The 18,553-nt window shown below is 44.0% G+C and overlaps 1 protein-coding gene across 3 annotated transcripts in view; it reads left to right on the top strand.

Annotated features, from left to right (window-relative positions):
* The first annotated feature begins 6,747 nt into the window (after window positions 1-6,747).
* Window positions 6,748-18,553, top strand: part of LOC135973347 (uncharacterized) — an 80,318-nt gene continuing 68,512 nt past the window's right edge. For all 3 annotated transcript variants that reach the window (XM_065556227.1, XM_065556226.1, XM_065556224.1), the window contains exon 1: window positions 6,748-6,945. In XM_065556227.1, the coding sequence (XP_065412299.1) occupies window positions 6,854-6,945 (92 nt within the window). In that variant the 5' untranslated portion in view covers window positions 6,748-6,853. The remainder of the gene's footprint in view (window positions 6,946-18,553) is intronic.

The raw sequence follows: 18,553 nt of genomic DNA, 5'->3' as shown, positions 1-18,553 counted from the left end.
GACAGTGGGAAGGACAGAAGCCAAATTAAAGAGAGGTACCTGACTTCATGTCTCCTGAGCTCCCAACCCCATACCGTCACCACCAGAAGCAGAGTGGAAGAGCTTCCAAAATGTTGGCCAGCCAGAAAGCTCCCAGTCACAAACAAGAGATTATAACAGTCACATCAAAGCTGCATTTTTTGTTCCTTTTGATAATCATTTAACTGCCTCCCCCCAGTTTAATTCTTAGCAAAACCTTTGCTGTTCCTACTTTGACTGTTTCATTAATCAGACCAGTTTTCTGGTCCAAGAAGCTTTATTTAGAATGGGTTAGTGGGGGCTGAAGGGCAGGATTTTCCTTATTTGGAACAAAGGCATGGTAACACTTCATAATACTAAAATTTCCCATAAAATGTTTAAAAGGGGTATTTATCGCCTCTTCCCACTGCATGCCTCAGTAGTCATTTCCAAGGGAACATATGGCTGCAAGGGAAGAGAGCACCATTTCCTACACGTAGCTGGGTGCATTTGCTGCAATAGAGGAGAGCACCATTTCCTACACGTAGCTGGTGCATTTGCTGCAATGGAGGAGATAGTGCATCTCTGCTTCCTAAATAAGAAATGTGGACGAAGGCGTTAATAAGGTGAAATTTACAAAGGCAGTGGCTGAAGATGTTTTAAAATCAGTACAACTGTTTTTAACTATTTTATTTTAGGAGTAAGTGAAATGATGCAGACTTTCAACTTTGCTTCCTAGGAAGACTAAAGACAAAGCATGAGAAGGGTTTGCTGGGCTCCAGTAAACTTCACAACTGGAAACCAGGACAGAACTGAAATCAGAGATCTCAGCCCCCGCCCCCCTTGCATATACATGCTTACAGTGAGGCATGTACAGTACATATAGTGTCTCCTTTTCTTTCACTCTCTGCCTACTGTGATGCAGCATTTGGAGCCAGCAACCTGATTTTGTCTTTATGCCCTTCACATAAAAGGTTTGTGATTTGTCTGATCTTTCTGCAGTCTGCCTCAATTTCATGAGTAGCAGAATTTTTTTACCTGTATCTTTGAAGAGGTTCTAAAAAAGAATCTCCTAATTTGGGGACACGGGGGTGGGGGAAGGGGGAGGAAGGGAGTCAACACGGTGTATCTGAGCAGTAGTAATCATAGATTCATGGTTGAAAGGGACCATTATGATCATTTAGCCTGACCTGCATATCACAGGCCAGAGAACGCATATTCCTTATTATCCTCAGTGCATTTCCTCATTAGAATGTTTTAATTTTAATTCAGTCCCTGATCTCTTCCAGTTGTCCACTGATCTCAAGGAGCAGTTAGCGTATGGCATCTTTCACTCTTTCTGTGGGGACATTCACCTTGGGTGCTTAGACATCAGTTGTCCCTAACATGCCAGCTATTAGTACTTTTCAGCATTATATGCTTATGCCCTCCAGGAATTAGCTCTAGCCAAGCCCTTTATACTTGGCTATTGCAGTGTGGAAATCCTTTCTAGGAGGACAGGGAACAGATCAATGGACTCCCATATTCCACGGGTCAGATCCCACAGAAGAATAGCAGTTGTCATGACTAGACCTGGTTGAAAACAAAACCCAGTTCACAAACCATTTTATAATTCTAAAAGCTGGGCTGATTGGGGAAGCGGCCGCAGCTGTGCCACGCCCCAATCAGGCCACAGCTGGCCTGTATAAAAAGGCTGGGAGGCAGTGGCTAAACAGTCTCTCTCTGCCTTCAGAGGGAGAAGGGCCTGGCTGCAGGGAGACAGAGTACCTGAGTGGAGCAGGGCTTGGGACAGGCTGTGGCCTAGTAGAAGGCTAAGGAGTATTGGGGGTTGCAGAGGGTAGCCCGGGGGCAGGCTAAGGCACCAGGTCCAAACCCAATGTTGCTTGTGATGAGTGGCCTATACTGCAGCCTGCCCCAGGGAGCAGGGGCTAGTTGGTGACTGGCAGTGGCCTTATTCTGAGCTGAGGTAGGGATAGTGGGTGGGGGTTCCCCAGGGAGGGGAGACCCTAAGACTGTGGGGTTACTGCCAGCGGGCAGCAGCCCAGGTAAAAGGGCATTAGGGTCCAGGGAGGGACATGGGGGGGGGGGGGGGGCAGAGGACAGGTGGATCACTGGCCTGCAGAGGGCGCTCCAAGGCTGTAAGAGCTAATTCCCTGAGACGATCAGCAGGAGGTGCTGCAGGGGTGAGTCCGCTCCTCTACAGCACACTTTATTGATACATATTTTTATTTGAAAACATCACTTTTGGTAAGTGAAAATGGTCTAACCATTTTTGACTTTATAATTATCAAGATAAAGGCACATTTGTCATGTAAAAGGTCCAACATTGTTGGTGATTTCTTTTCCTTCACACACTCAAAATTGTTTTTGAAGGCATGCAATTTTTTTGGATGAGAAATCTTTTTTGCCTCAAAAATTGGGACTAGTTCCACTCATGATGGCCAAGGTCTCCAACTTAGCTCCCCTCTTCCTTTTCTTCTCTTCCCCGCCCCCCCCCTCCCCCCCCCCCCCCCGGAAGCTGAAGATTGACTTGCTTTCTCCACCCATGTAAATCAAGAGTCATTACTACATGCATGTCCCCCAAATGACTGTGTAATGTCCTGCAGTACGATGCCCTAGCGCTAAACTTTCATTCTTGCTCTAACCATTTCTAAATAAAAGGACTGTGTAACCTTTGGTTTCTCTTACTTGCAAAGTATCTCTGCAGAGATGCATTTGCTACAGTATGTACCATAACTAGTACATAAAGCTAGTGTCTCATTTTCCTTTGCTAGTAACATATGACACTACACTGATTGCACACATGAATATGGACATTAAGGATTGGCTAGTATCATGGGGAATAGAGTTTAATAATTATATTCTCCCATCAGAGTCTTCACATCTAGACATTGTCAGTGGTCTTTGACTTCTTGGTGTTTCTTGGAAATTTTCCATTATCTGCAGTAGCAGCAGGATGGAGCACCTAGATTTGCCCCTCCCTTTAAAAATATATATTCTGGGAGGATTTGGGGTTTTGTGTGTGTTGACAGATGTTTGGCTGCATGTGTGTGTTCCCTCTGTGTGCCGCCTCAGCCCTGCGCAGATCGCTCAAGGTCTGCCATGAAAGCTAACTGCCCAATGACCACAAGATCTGTTAAGGAACAAAGGCACCCAATCAGGTTTATTGTTGACGAAGCATGGTATTAGTATCCCACAGACTCTACCGGACCACTAATACATGTATGCCCATAACACTGGACCAGCACAGTAAACGGCGGGACATTCTGTTCCTCTCTAGGCTAGACAAAGATACTTCCTCTAAGGCTAGGTCTATACTACCCGCCTGAATCGGTGGGTAGAAATCGACCTCTCGGGGATCGGGACGCGACAATCGATCCCCCAATTGGCGCTCTTACTCCACCAGCGGAGGTGGTAGTAAGCGCCGCCGACAGAAAGCCGCAGAAGTCGATTTTACCCCGTTGTGAGGACGGCGGCAAGTCGGCTGCGATACGCCGAATTCAGCTACGCTATTCACGTAGCTGAATTTGCGTATCTTAAATCGACTCCCCCCTGTAGTGTAGATGTACCCTAAGATACATATTTATACTCCATACAAACAAGTTAGTACTGCTCCCAATGTGGCTAGTTATCACCCACCACCTTGTACATGTTGGTTTGATTAAAACATTTTTATTATGGACTGTTATTTTGACCTTATTTTTTATGGACGGTGAGTGTTATCCTTGGGAAATGTTTTTGTACCATCCTTAATATCAAAATGTGTTTGTGTAAGTATTCTGTAACTAGCACTACTTAGAAATATGTATTTTTGCAATATTAACCTTGTTCTTGCCAAATTCTATAAGCAGGTCCTGCCTCATACCAAGCCTCCATTACAAAGGCTTATGTCTCAGGCTGTCTTCCTACTACAGTGTCTTTGTTTTTCAATCACCTTCCTCTGAAGCAGGAATGGCCATGGCTGGAGATGGGACACGGGACAGACTGGGCCAGGGCTCTGAGGTGATAACAAGCATTCTCTCTATCAGGTGCTTTGCTGGCTGGTTCTTGCTCACATGCTCAGGGTCTGAGTGAAGACCACATGTGGGGCTGGGATGGAATTTTCCCCCAAGTCAGACTGATCTTGGGGGCTTTTCACCTTCCTCTACAGCATGTGGGTGCTGGTCACTTGCCAGCATTAACTGGGTCTCTCTCACTTAATCATTTCCCTGCCATTGCGGGGGCCCCAAGCACTGCTGCACCTCAGTCTCTTCTATTTTTTGCCTATAGAACATACTAGTCTAGTCTCGTTTGGGCTGTAATAGAATCCTAGAATCGTAGGACTGGAAGGGACCTAGAGAGAGGTTATCTACTCCAGTCCCCTGCACTTGTGGCAAGACTAAGTATTATCTAGACCATCCCTGAGAGGTGTTTGTCCAACCTGTTCTTAAAAATCTCCATCATTGGAGATTCCACAACCTCCCTAGGCAATTTATTCCAGTGCTTAACCACCCTGACAGTTAGGAAGTTTTTCCTAATGCCCAACCTAAACCTCCCTTACTGCAATTTAAGCCCATTGAGACTTGTCCTAACCTCAGAGGTTAAGGAGAACAATTTTTCTCTCTCCTACTTGTAACAATCTTTTATGTACTTGAAAACTATTATATCCCCTCTCAGTCTTCTCTTCTCCAGACTAAACAAACCGAATTTTTTAAATCTTTCCTCATAGGTCATGTTATCTAGAGTGACTTTTAACCATTTTTGTTACTCTTCTCTGGACTTTCTCCAGTTTGTCCACATCTTTTCTGAAATGTGGTGCCCAGAACTGGACACAATACTCCAGTTGTGGCCTAATCAGCGCGGAGTAGAGCGGAAGAATTACTTCTCGTGTCTTGCTTACAACACTCCTGCTAATACATCCCAGAATGATGTTTGCTTTTTTTTTTTTTTTCAACAGTGTTACACTCTTGACTCATATTTAGCTTGTGATCCGTTATGACCCCCCAGATCCCTTTCAGCAGTACTCCTTCCTAGGCAATCATTTCCCATTTTGTATGTGTGCAACTGATTGTTCCTTCCTAAGGGGAGTACTTTGCATTTGTCCTTATTGAATTTCTTCCTGTTTACTTCAGACCATTTCTCCATTTTGTCCAGATCATTTTGAATTTTAATCCTACCCTCGAAAGCACTTGCAACCCTCCCAGCTTGGTATCATCCACAAACTTTATAAGTGTATTCTATGTCATTATCTAAATCATAGATGAAGATATTGAACAGAACCAGACCCAGAGCTGACCCCTATGGGATCCCAGTGGATATGCCCTTATAGCTTGACTGTGAAGCACTGACAACTACTCTCTGGGAATAGTTTTCCAACCAGTTATGCCACCCATCTTACAGTAGCTCCATCTAAGTTGTATTTCCCTAGTTTGTTTATGAGAAGATCATGCGAGACAGTATCAAGATCCTTACTAAAGTCAAGATATACCACATCTACTGCTTCCCCCCCTATTCACAAGGCTTGATACCCTGTCAAAGAAAGTTATTAGGTTGGTTTGACATGATTTGTTCTTGACAAATCTATGCTGACTGTTACTTATCACCTTATTATCTTTTAGGTGTTTGCAAATTGGTTGCTTGATTATTTGCTCCATTACTTTCCGGGTACTGAAGTTAAGCTGACTGGTCTGCAATTCCCCAGGTTGTCCTTATTTCCCTTTTTATAGATTGGCACTATATTTGCCCTTTTCCAGTCCTCTGGACTCTCCCCCATCTTCCATGACTTTTCAAAGATAATCGCTAGTTTATAAAACTTTGGTCTCGTGTCAGTTATTGGGTTTAGTGTGCAGGTGCTGGGTGGGGATGGTGTCCAGTGATATTCAGGAGGTCAGACTAGCTTATCTTGTGCTTCCTTCTGCCTTAAACTCTATGACAGCTGAGACCATCCACTAATAAGCCCCCGGCGCCTTTTTGGGCAGGGCTAGAAACGCTTATGTTATGCTCTATGAAGGTTATCTTCATTTTTAAGGGTGAAATGTATTTTTAAAAAAAGTCTATCATGACTTCATTAATCACATCAATATTTCAAGATGTTCACAGGCCCAGATTGAGCCACTACTTGGCCTAAACTTTGTAACCTCATCAAATGACCCTCCTATGGTTTGTTTCCCCCTCATTGAGTCCCACCTAAAATAGGACCATAAACGGATTGGGGCACAAACATGAGGTCTCCATTCCTCCTTTGCTGGCAGGTACTGATATGAGCAGGAAGTGGCAAAGTGATATTTCAAACAGGAAAGAAAGCTTTGAGGGTCTCTCACAAAGCCTGATCTTAGTTGGGGCCTCTCAATGCTATTCTGATCCAAATAACTAGCATGCATCTCCCATAAACCATGCTTGCTGACCTGCTGTGATGCTCTGTACCTCGGGGGAACACCCAGCACCCCCATGTTCATCCTTGTAAAATGATAGTGTGGTAGCCAATGCAAAGTTTGTCATGTCGGGTGTCTTCGGAAGCTCATGATGCACTGAGCATTGTTGTTATAGTGATGTTATAGGTTATAATTTCATGTATATAGTTATGAGGCTGAAAATGTTTCTTCATGGCTTAAAATAAGCCCAGGAAAAAACTCTCCCAGAGTACAGAGGCAGTTCACATCTCATCAGGGCATGTATGTGACAAATCCAGCCCAGCCTCACAAGAACAAAGGACACTGGCTTAGGCAGCAACAAAAGGATCTGTTGGCCTCTTGAATGAGTCACCCCCCTTCCTTTGGTCAATTTGGAATTGCGATGAGGTAATGCTCACCTGACTCTGAAGGGGGAGGGCAAAGCCAAGAGGGAAGAAAAGACATGATAAAAGGGAGAGACGTTTGCCATGGTCTTCCTCTCCCACCTACACTGCCACCAACCGACTGAAGCACTGATCAAAGAGGAGAGCCTGGCTAAAGGGCAGCCAGCCAGCCTGTGGTGAGAAGCATCTAAGTTTGTATGGGCATTGAAAATGTTAAGATCAGCTTAGAATGTGTTTTGCTTTTATTTCATTTGACCAAATCTGACTTGTTATGCTTTGACTTATAATCACTTAAAATTGATCTTTGTAGTTAATACATTTGTTTGTTTGTTCTACCATTGTGCTTGGTTTGAAGCATGTCAGAGACTCCTCTTGGGATAACAAGCCCAGCACATATCAATTTCTTTGTTAAAGTGATGAACTCATATAAGCTTGCTGTGTCCAGCGGGCATAACGTGACACTGCAAGACGGAGGTTCCTAGGGTTGTGTCTGGGACCGGAGATATTGGCTAGTGTCATTCGATTGCAAGTAGCTGGGAGCAGCTTACATGCCAGAGGCTGTGTGTGAACAGCCCAGGAGTGGGGGTTATCACAGCAGAGCAGGGTAAGGCTGGCTCCCAGAGTCAAGGAGTGGAGAGGCCCAGCAGATAACCAGTCCATATAATATAATATAATATGGAGATATACCTATCTCATAGAACTGGAAGGTCATTGAGTCCAGCCCCCTGCCTTTACTAGTAGGACCAAGTACTGATTTTGCCTCAGCTCCCTAAGTGGCCCCCTCAAGGATTGAGCTCACAAGCCTGGGTTTAGCAGGCCAATGCTCAAACCAGTGAGCTATCCCTCCCTCCACCAGAGGAGAATATCACACCTGGCAATGAAGGGATTGCAAGGCTATGGGAATGGATACAGTGAGCCATTAAGAATTGTCTTAGGTTGCTGATAGGCTTTATATATCACTTCTTGCCCTCACTCTTTCTTAAGAGGTCCCTTTCATTTGGCTTCATGGGCTCAGCTAGTGTTAACCCCTTTGGCTTTGATCAGAACCTTGGACTTTCCCAGGTGGCCCTAATTGCATGCTTGTTGTAATTGCTGTTGATTCCATGGAGACTGTGTATTGAGTGTCACATTTTTATTCACCATACATTGTCTCTGCCTTTCCTGTCTGCTACTGGAAGATAATCCCCAAGTGACCATTGGGGGATTGCATCCATAGAAACTATTTGATATGCAGAAGCTCCAGAAGTGCTTCCAGAATTAGCAACTACTCCAGGTTCCCCTGATCTCTTTGAAATGTGCCACTTCAACTCCCTTCAAGAGGTTGATTTGGGAAGTAAATGGGATTCGGAGCAGGTGAAACATTAAGTAATTACAAATTATTGGAACACTTCACATTGTAAGAGCCCTTCAAATAATTTTAAATTGCTCTGTGCTAATTGTGATCAGTGCTCCATTCACTTCCAAAGGCCTCTTCAGACAGACAGCAATGGTGTATTTTAGGCTCTGGTACACAGGGCTTGGTTTAAAAAAAAGTCAATTTTTTTTAAGCTAAAATACTTCTGGAAATATAGAAAAATATTTTTTTCAGCTTAACTGATGTGTCCCCTCCCCCCCCACACACACACCTTCATTCTACCTACAGAATGGTGCATTAAAAGCATAGCAGGGCCAAATTCTTTCTTGTTGTAAATTGGCAACACTCCATTGACTTCAGTGAAGTTGCACAAGCTTACACAAGAAATTTGCCCACAATATAAGGGGAAAGGGAACCTTTCAGAGTTCCATGTTCCTGGCAGAATTTCAGTGGTTCTCAACCTATTTATCATTGTGGGCTGCATATGCGACCCACAATGTGTCACCTGGGCCACAGGTTGAGAACCACAGCATACCCCCTTCCAACTCCTCCTAGACCCCTATTCCCAGCGCTTCCTACCCAGAGACCCCTCCACAGAGTGGGGCCAGGAGCAGAGCCCTGGGGGGCTGGGCGGGCGGCCCGCACCAGGCCAGGCGAATGGCCTGGACCCTGCCACATGGCTTGGCAGCCTTTAGCATACAGCTGGGCACTAATTGGGCCACATGCAGCCCACAGGCTGTGGGTTGAGAGCTGCTGAGAGGAATGATTGGAATTTGGGGTCATGACCAAAGGCTTCATTTAGTTAACAGATTATTCACCAGTTTATACTGTAGACAGAGCCAGAAATGGCCAACTGGGTCACCCAGAGTTCCACTGGCCGCCTTCCATCAGCTGCATTAACAGCCTAATTTTCTAGACTGCTAAGAACTCAGCAGTGGTCACTTACTTCAACAGGAACTTCTGGGTGTTTAGTGCATTTGAAAGTCTGGCTCAGACTCCTGACTGAGAAGCCTAAGCCCACTGTAGTCTATGGCAGTCTATTGAGTTCACAGATATTAGGATCAAGGCCTAGGTGCCAAAATTTGGCTTTAGGAACATAACTTTAAACCTCAAGCCAAAAATGGATGACTAAACAACCTGCCCCCCCCTACCCTCCCACCCCCCACACACATTTTTGAGTATTTTCTGAGTCTAGTTTCATATTCCATTGTTCCAACTACCAAGAATTGTTTCCTGATGGTCTCACCTATGTTTTCCAACCTTAATTTTAGGTCACTGTCCTTGTCTTATCAATCTGAAATAATATGAATTATTCATCAGATAGGATTAGATTCACTGAATGTGTTTAGGAAATTTGTATTTATAGACAGACAATACAAAACATCCTAATCTAAGGAGGCCAAATCTTCAGTTTTTTAGATCCAGTCACAACAGGTTTATATATTGCAGAATTATCTTTGTCTTTATTTCTGATGACTATCAGACACTTATTTTAAGCTGTTTCTCTCACTCATTCGTGAAGATATTAAATCTTAAGTGTCCCTGTAATCATCCTTACAAGGTCTGTGTGTTTGACATCCAAAAGCTGACGGCACTTAAGGTCACACAGATGGTTGACACACTAGAGCTGACAGACCAGAAAGGCAAGAGGGGTATAATCAGTGATTCGAGCTGCCAGGCAGCTCATCATTAACCTTAACATTCCAAACAAAAATCAAGCTGCTTTTCAGGTGTCTCTCTTATTCTTTGCTCAGAATGTGGATAAGAAACCGTGCCTACTGATTTTGAGTGCCATTTCTTGGTCAGGTGATGGCCAGAAGTGGTTATAAAATTCAAAGCAGAAATCCTCTTTCTCTCTCTGAGTTATGCAGGACTCTATCCACTCTCTGATAACATTCTGAGGAAGCGATAGGAAAACCAGCCCCGGGAAAACATGACTTTCCTTAGAATGGTTATGGTAATAATTAGCTTTGAGTCAGCTTCAGCCAGGGTATGTTCCTATTGGTTTTCCTGCTTATCTTTCCAGCCTGAAACTGTTTTGTTGACCTCATCGATTCTCAACGTTTTGTACTTAGTCATGTATCCATGGCCAACCCTGCAGTGCCTCATGGGATGCTGTTCCTAACTGGAAGGATTTAGGGTTAATGAATATCCCATTTCCTGTTTGACAGCAAAGGTCTGAGCCTTGCTAGGATATTTTTACCTGCCTGGTATTTATCCACTTTTCAATGTGTTTAACGTGGCTCTGCATTACTCATGTCCAAATGTACCTCAAGGCTGCCCTTGTATGGAGCTGTGAGCATAATTTTGCACCAAAGAAATGGCAAGTGCAATTCAGTGCACTTAGGCCTCTACCTATGTGATTGCACCTGGGTACAATTCCATTGCGGTCAGGGGTAATACTGGCTCCCTCTCCTCTCCTGATGCTGATGCTCCTCTGCCATCAGCTATGATGAATCTTCAGACCTTTCCCCTCCTATCAGCCATGAAAGAGCTAGGTGCTTCCTCAGGCAATGGGAAATACTAATGGTTTGAAAAGCCATGCCACTTATGTAGCATCCTTAAATATGGATTTAGGAGCCTACCTTCAGGCTCCTATTTTTTTGAAAATCTTACCCGGTGCACTGACTCTAGTTGTGCAATAAGGCAATAACACTCATTTGTAAAGTGTCTTATCTACAGATGAGGAAAATACAATTTAAGTGCAAAGCATTCTCATTAGCTATATTTTTCAGGTGGGATAAGTAAGGCACAGGGAGGTCCACCAACTTGGTTTGGTGATACTGTGGTGTGGGCATTTTCATTCATTCTTGGTTGTGTCACTTAATTTGCTATGATTTGTGAGCACATTTACCCACCTCTGAAGCAGAGGTAGGCCGGACAGGGAATGAATGTATCTCCAGCTCTGGATCCAGCAGAACACTTGAGCAGTTTCATTGAGTTCAGCGGGATTACGCCTATGCTCAAAGTGGAGCACATGCCCAATGCTTTGCTGGATCAGAGCCGTAATGAGTGTGTGTGTCCTGTCAGATGTGCATTAAACAAGGCAGGTCTCTGCACAAGCCATTATGAATGTAACAAGCAATTTACACTCCTTTAATTTAATAATCTATGACCTACTTAAACACTTTATACAATAAATTATTTAGCTATACATTTTTCCCAGGAACTGGATTTAGCTCAAACAATAGTTATGCAGCCCACACAGTATATGCAAAATTTGAAGAACCTAAACTCTCATTTTTGAAAAAAAGAAAACTTGTAGCCCTAGTGGTTGTGAAGAAAACCATCCATATATGAACTGACTGTAACTGATGCACTGTTGTCCGTCTGAGTTTGCAGAGAGCCTGAAACAATGAACCTGAAAGGATCCCCTGCCCCCATCAATCCTATTGAGGTGTTAACACCGAAGCTGAATGGGTCTTTTAAATGTTACCAAGAACTAGATCACTACTATTTTAGAAGTGAATTCCATGGTTGTGGGGGAGGGATAGGCTGGGAATTGCTGCAGAAAAGGAAATGCAGAGAGATGAAGGAGAAGAAAAATGGTGGAAGGAATGTGGAGAAGGAAGAGAACCAAAGGGCAGGAGGAGTGGTGGTCTGAAAGGGAGCAGGTTTTCCTACTGGGTGAAACTGAATGTGGCAATAGACACATACTAAATAATATTACCTATACATTCAGGTGCCATGTAAAAGCCAAGCCTCACACACTGAGATCAGTGGGAACTCTGCTGTGGAATGAAGGGAAGAGTCCTACATTAGAAATCCTGGCCCATGGTCCATCATTAGAATTCAGTTGCAGAACAAATTTGATCTACTCCTTCCAGGGTTTGACATGAAAAAAAAGAGGAAAAGAAATCAAAACAAGACAGGGCAATTTACTAATATTTAAAAAACTGTCAAGTTTGCAAACTAGCAGCAATGTATATAGTTACCTGTCCCATCATTTACAAAGCCCAAGCCCTGAGAAGCATGTACATGAATAGTTCAGGCTAAAATTAATGCTTAGTCTACCCCCAGAACACACCTCCAGATGATCTTAGCAAATACAAGGAAATGCATATTTCATCACAACCCAGCAACCTGAACTCTGATCCAATACACACAGTATTCTGTCAACAGTAACTTCATATGCAAATCCTGTTGAAAAAGAAACATAAAAATGATGCAGGTACATATTAAAGACTCATTTATCAGCCTCAAATGTAATTCCACATACATGTGTAGTGTTACCATAAATCAGCCAAAACCCAAAAGATTTCAGCTGAAAAATCAAAGACTTTGGCTTTACAAAATTTTGGTTTTCCAATTTGCAGTCAAAAACTTGAAGAATTCTACAGAATTTTCCACCCCTCCCCCATAACAGTCCTAGTACCTACCTTGTTGCCACTTGCCAACCTTAACTTTAGTTTCTGATCAAATAATTGACTGAATGACCATGTTGCCAACTCATGCCTTTAGCACAAGTCTCACAATATTTGATGTTTTTCTTAAAGACCCAGCTACCACAGTCAGGTGATTACCTGAGAATCTCAGCTTTCATTTAAAAATAAAAATCAGTTTCTAGCCCTCATAGTTGCAGAAAAATATGAAATCATGACTCCTAAAGACTCAGAAACCAGAAAGCAAATAAAGAGAACCCACAGGTTATTCTTTTTTTAAACAAATCAATCATGATTTTTAAGCCAGTCACATGATTTTGGAGGCCCTGACTCTCGATTTCTGAATGCTAGGAGCTGGCAATACCTGGCATATGTGTTTGGTCCACAAGTCTGGGTCCAATCTTGAAAACAGGACTTACTGGGTTGGGATTGGAGCAACACTCCTGATGACACGGTAGGCTCTAGCAAAACCAGGTTTTTTTCAGAAGTTTGTTAGAACGGTGAGATACCAGCTCAGCTCTTGTTCCATCCAGCCCTGTGGGAAAGGGGGGGTGGGCAGGGAGCGGTCCTATATCTGCTGCTTTCTTTAAGAGGAACAAGGGGGAAGGAAGATGGGAGAGCAGACAGATGTGGCAGGAAGAGGGCTGGCAGGAAATTAATGGCAGGGGAAAGAGGTTGATGATGATTCTGTGCTGCGTTATGACAGTTATTCAGCTACTCTCTGATTCTAGTATTTTTTTCTGAAAAGGCATCTAGCCTTGGTGAGAAAAGGTGGCAGATTCTCCATTTCATCCATGTGCATCTCTCCTATTGAAGGTTAATGAAATTTAGGAGCGGGCATTGTGGGGGAGAACAGTGCCCCACACTATGAACGGCAGTATATTACTAATGTTCTGCAGCTATGTGGCTAACAGCTCATTAGTATTGAAATTGGTTCATACATAGTTCACTTGCAATTTAGGCTTCAATAAGCTTTCTATTTAGACCCTGCAATGCTATGAATTTATGTCCAACTGAAACCTCTTCTAACGCTACTGTGCAGACATGCAATTTCATACAGCGATAAGATACAGATCTGATGTACTCTGATGCTTCACTTTCAAAAGGGTACCTTGTCAGACCATAATTTGATACGCTTTTACCACTCCAATGGGGAAAAAAACCCTTCAATTTTTAAAAAAAATCACATTTTCACTCTTTTATTCAGTAAGACACAAATAGTAAAATGTTCAGATTACATCAGGGAATGGGAAAGCACCTGGAGAAAAGACACTGACAAAAGTTTCATTTTCTGGTGCAGTTGCATGTGGCTTGGGAAATCGCACAAGCTAGTGGATCCCTCCCCCTCGATCCACACACAAAACGCTGATTTGTGCATTCAAGAATACAGACCACAGAGAACGGGGTTTATGCTCTGTAATGCCTTCCAGGAATCTCAAAGTGATTTATTATAATAAGGTACATGCTGGTGGTTCAGAAATTGTATATTGTACTTATTGTATAAGTTCGTCAATAGCTCACATCCAGCTTTGGGCATTAGGTGTACTCATTAAAACAGTTTCTGAAATTTTCCCCCTAATCATTTGTTTTAAAAGTACTTTGGTATTCTTAACTCCTACCTGGACAACCATCAGGTAGAGCCAGAAAGGAACCTTTAATAGAGAAGCATCACCCTCAAAACTGCACTCATTATGTATTTTGGGGTAAGTGCCAAAGTAGTGGTGTAACAGGGTGTCAGGCATTTAAAGGCAGGCCTTGCCCGGCACACTTGGGGCCCCTTTATGGCCAAGATTCTGGGAGTTGTAGTTTCCAATGGGTGACTCTTCATGGGACTAGGTTGAAAGCAAAGCCCCATGATGGGAAGGGGGAAGAGAGTCATTACACAACAGTGCCCTGTAAAAGATTTGATGCATGTAGACCTCAGATGCTTAGCTGTGTGTGTTGTGTCATTCTCAGACCCATCCCCCCTCCCACCACACACCTCTGTGGCTTGTTTGCCTGGAGGATAAGAGCCTACTACTGCTAACAACATGACCCCTTTAGCTCAACTGGCAACAGCCTGTGAATTTAGTATGGAAGGTCCAAGGTTCACTCGCCCAGATGTGACTGGGGAGGAGGGGTTGTTTCATGCACTCGAACAGCAAACAGATACTTGTAGCCAGAATGGTTGATATTCTAGATTAAGAGAATAGGCAGTGAAGTGTGCTCACAGCTCCCGGCTGATTAGGAATTGCATATTCATATTTTTATTACCCCATGTCCCCCAACGCTCATCCCAACCTGCTGGTTTGTCTCACCCATCTGTTTTGTCTCCTCTCTTAAGACTGTTTTGGGCAGAGACAGCAGTTTACTATATATTTGTACAACGCCTAGCACAGTGAGGCCCTGGCCTGTCTGGCCTCTAGACGCTACTGCAATACAAGTATTAAATAACAACAAAACAAGAAAGCACCAAAGCAAAGTTCCCCCGAGAGAGCACACAAAGTTCCTTCTCTACCCTGCACTGAATGTTGAGAACAAAACGGCTGCTGCATGGTGTATACAAAGGGGATGCTTAGAAACAAAGATGAGTGCACAGAAAACAAAACACTCCAGTTTCATTGTTACGTACAGTACATGGGTATTGCTAATCTTACAGAGCTAGGTCTTAGTGCACAGGCATTCTTCTGTGTGCACCGAGGTACAAAGCTGACTACTGTTAGGCAGCCCTCAGTAGCCTCCAGAGTGGATTACTGCAATGTGCTCTCAGAGGGGCTACACACCTGATGACTGCCTGGAAACTGGCTAATACAGAATGCAGCTCTCCGTGTAGTTCTCACAGCAAGTACATTGCACATGTGCTCTTTGGTCTGTTTCCTAGACCAATACAGAACGCTGGTTGTGACCTATAAAGCCCTCCTGCAAATGACTTGGGCCCTCGCTGTGTAAGAGCTGCCTCTCTCTCCTCCTCACATCATATTGCTCCAGCTGAGATCAACTTGAGCTAAGAGACCTCCGGACTAAGTGAGAGAGAACTTTACTGGGACTCCACAAGGAGGTGAGATTCCAGCCAGGGGAATCCCACTACAGGAACAACATGTAACTGAACTAGGAGGTTACAAATCCATACTCTCAGCCTGTTTCCTACTTCTAATGCACACACAGGTCTCTTGTCAGAATTTCATGTCTAATTCTAATTAGGTTTTAAAAGATCCAGATGGTTTTAGTACTTCCAAGTTCCACACCCACATTTGTTTAGTTAATAACCCCAAACAAACAGGGACCATAGCAGACAGCAGCACAAGAAGCAAGCTAAGTGATCTAAGCACCATTGGACTACAACACTCCACATCTGCATGCCACTGGCACAGTACATTGCTAGTAGCGATGGAAAGCAGTGCAGGATCTTTTTTTTCCCCATTGATGCCTCCTGATTTGACCCTTATCAATATGGCATGAAGTTCTGGTAAACTTTTTAATATATACCATGTGGGTAAGATTCACAAAGGAGGAATTTACTGCAGGAATAATAAAGTATTGATCAGGCTAGTGCTTAACTGCACAGTTTCGAATCAATACCAAACACAGATCGCATTCAGGTAGAACAGTCAGTTATTGTTAAAGCAGTTGAAAGTTCTCCAGGATGACAAATAGGAAGGTATAGCCACTTCATATTACTGTGTGTTGGACAGAAATACAGCAGCGGCCGCAAGCTTAAAAAGGTATTTGAGTGCCAATAAACAAGAGTACCTCTCTCTTTCACCTTCAATGCTCAGAAAATGCGGCAGAGCCCTTTCAGCTATTCAAGCCACTTACCAAGTTAGAGAAATCAGCTTCCAGTGCATCAGAAAGAAAATAGATCTATTCAAGAAGCTTACTCTGCTGTTATATTTTCAGTGTATGGTATCTAACTAAAATGTTTAGTGAAACAACGAAGTGCTGTTAAATAAACACTATAGATTTATTCCTTGGAAGAGTATATGTTTTTGTGTACTGGACTTTAAAGATCGGACTGAACAACACATTATTAATTGAGGCCCTGTAGAAGGGTGGATTCCCCGCTGGCATGCCCCGCTTGGCTGGATGTGCCATAGCAGGCGCTCTTCCTCTTGTGGCCCTGGCGACAGTCACTCTGGCTGTGTGGTGGACTGCTTCTTCTCAGGCTTGGCCCTCCAGCCGAGTCATGTTTTAGTCCCACCCCTTCTTGGGTAACAAACAGTCCATATAAATAATAGTCCCAATCCTTACACCTGATCTTTGTCCCTTAACTCTGGGGGGGCCCTGTGGTCCTTATGTAACCCACACACCTATTGGGTGTAGTGTTCTGTCCCATCTAGTAGCACCAGGACCACTGAGACAGAGAGCTAAAATGAGTCTGTTTTACAGCCTTAGCTAACAGCCAGTTGCCTTTTAGCTTATGCGGTAGAGGCTCATGCACTAAGCTCCTGAGGTCCCTGGTTCGTTCCTCCCTGCCGATGACCGGGGTCTGTTGGCATTAGACTTACACCCCCTTCTCTCAGGACTTTCAACTGTTCTTATCCCCTCTCAGGGAGTTGATGCTGCCTTCCCAGTGGCTGGTACCGGAACCCAGGCCCTCCTGCTACACCCAGTTCCAGTCCAGGGACCCTAGGACAAGCAGCCAAGATCTGCTCCATCAGATGCATAGCTGCTGCCTTCCTGGACTTCTTCCTACCACTAGTCTTCCTTCAGGCCTCTCCCCAGCCTCTTTGCATCAAACATCAACAGGGCTCCTCCCCAGATTAGACCTGGTTCCTGCCCCTGTGTCAGGATCAGTCACAGGAGTTTGCTTCAATAAATCCTGTGTCCTGCAGGTATCATCCCTCCCCACCCCGCAGGAGCCTTCCCATTCCTCACAGGGCCCTTCATTCTCTACTACCAAGAGAAGAAGTACTAGTACAGAGTATCTTTCTGCAGCTTCTTTCTGCTCCAGACTTTCTGCCTTCGTAGCAGCCACCCAGCTGAGATTCATCTTCAACTGGAGCTGGCCCACCCTCCGGTGCAGCTAGGTGGGTTAATTGGCCTTTCAGGCCCACATTAACCCTTTTTGAACCAAGATGGGGTATGTAGCCCATCACAGACCCCAACTGAAACCAATTGCTGTGCACTTGCATGGTTCCTGCCCCAGAGAGTTTACAATCTAAATAGAAAATGGGGGAAGGGGAAACAGAGTCAATGAGAGATTAAAGGCCAGGTCTGTAAAGGTGTTTAGGTGTCTAAAGATGCACATAGGTACCTAGTGGGATTTAAATGGCCCTGTGTCCGTTGCCAAAGGTAACATATGTCAGGTTGGAGGAAGAACCAGAAATAGAACCCATATTTTCTGAGTCTAAGCTCGATTCTCTAAGCCCTGCTGCTTCATGATTGTGTGCCTCTCATGATCTTTTATGATGCTGTCTTAAACTTTGTGTAAGTTTGTGTAAGACTTGAAGTTAGCAAGGGTAAAGTAATCGTGTGCATAGTCTTAAATACCTGGGACCTGACCCTGCCATGTGCTGAATGCTTGTGGAGAGATGCTGAGAATACTTGACTCCCAACTAAAGCGCTGATCCTGCAAACACATAATCTAGATGAGTAAATTTGAGAGTTCAGTGAGAGAACTTTGGGGACGAAGGTCCTCATGTGCATAAAGCTACTCACCATGCACAGCTCTACACACACACACACACACACAAAAGCCCACCTAGAAACTTTTTGAAAAACAGCTTTTTTCCCCTCTCAGGACTTGTATCTCCGGAACTCCTTTCTCAAATGATCCTAGATAGGGGTCTCTAAGCTTACTCTATACTCTCACGAGGCATAGCTATTTGCAAGCAAATCCATGCAAACATGCAGATTTTAGAGCACACAGGAGCATGGTCCTTTAAACAGGAAGGATAGAGGGAGGATGGAGGGAAAGGGCTCCACATCCTCTGCAGCACAGGAAGCTCTGAAAGATGCCTGGCCCATTCATCCCAATGTGTTGGTCACAGCTGAATGAGAACACACCAAAGAGATGAATACAGCCAGAAACAACAGCTCTGAGATGGGTGAACTGCTCCATCCATCTCA

This window comes from Chrysemys picta, chromosome 9 (genome assembly GCF_011386835.1).
Source record: "Chrysemys picta bellii isolate R12L10 chromosome 9, ASM1138683v2, whole genome shotgun sequence".
Lineage (NCBI taxonomy): Eukaryota > Metazoa > Chordata > Testudines > Emydidae > Chrysemys > Chrysemys picta.
This window is presented reverse-complemented; position numbering and strand designations above follow the sequence as displayed.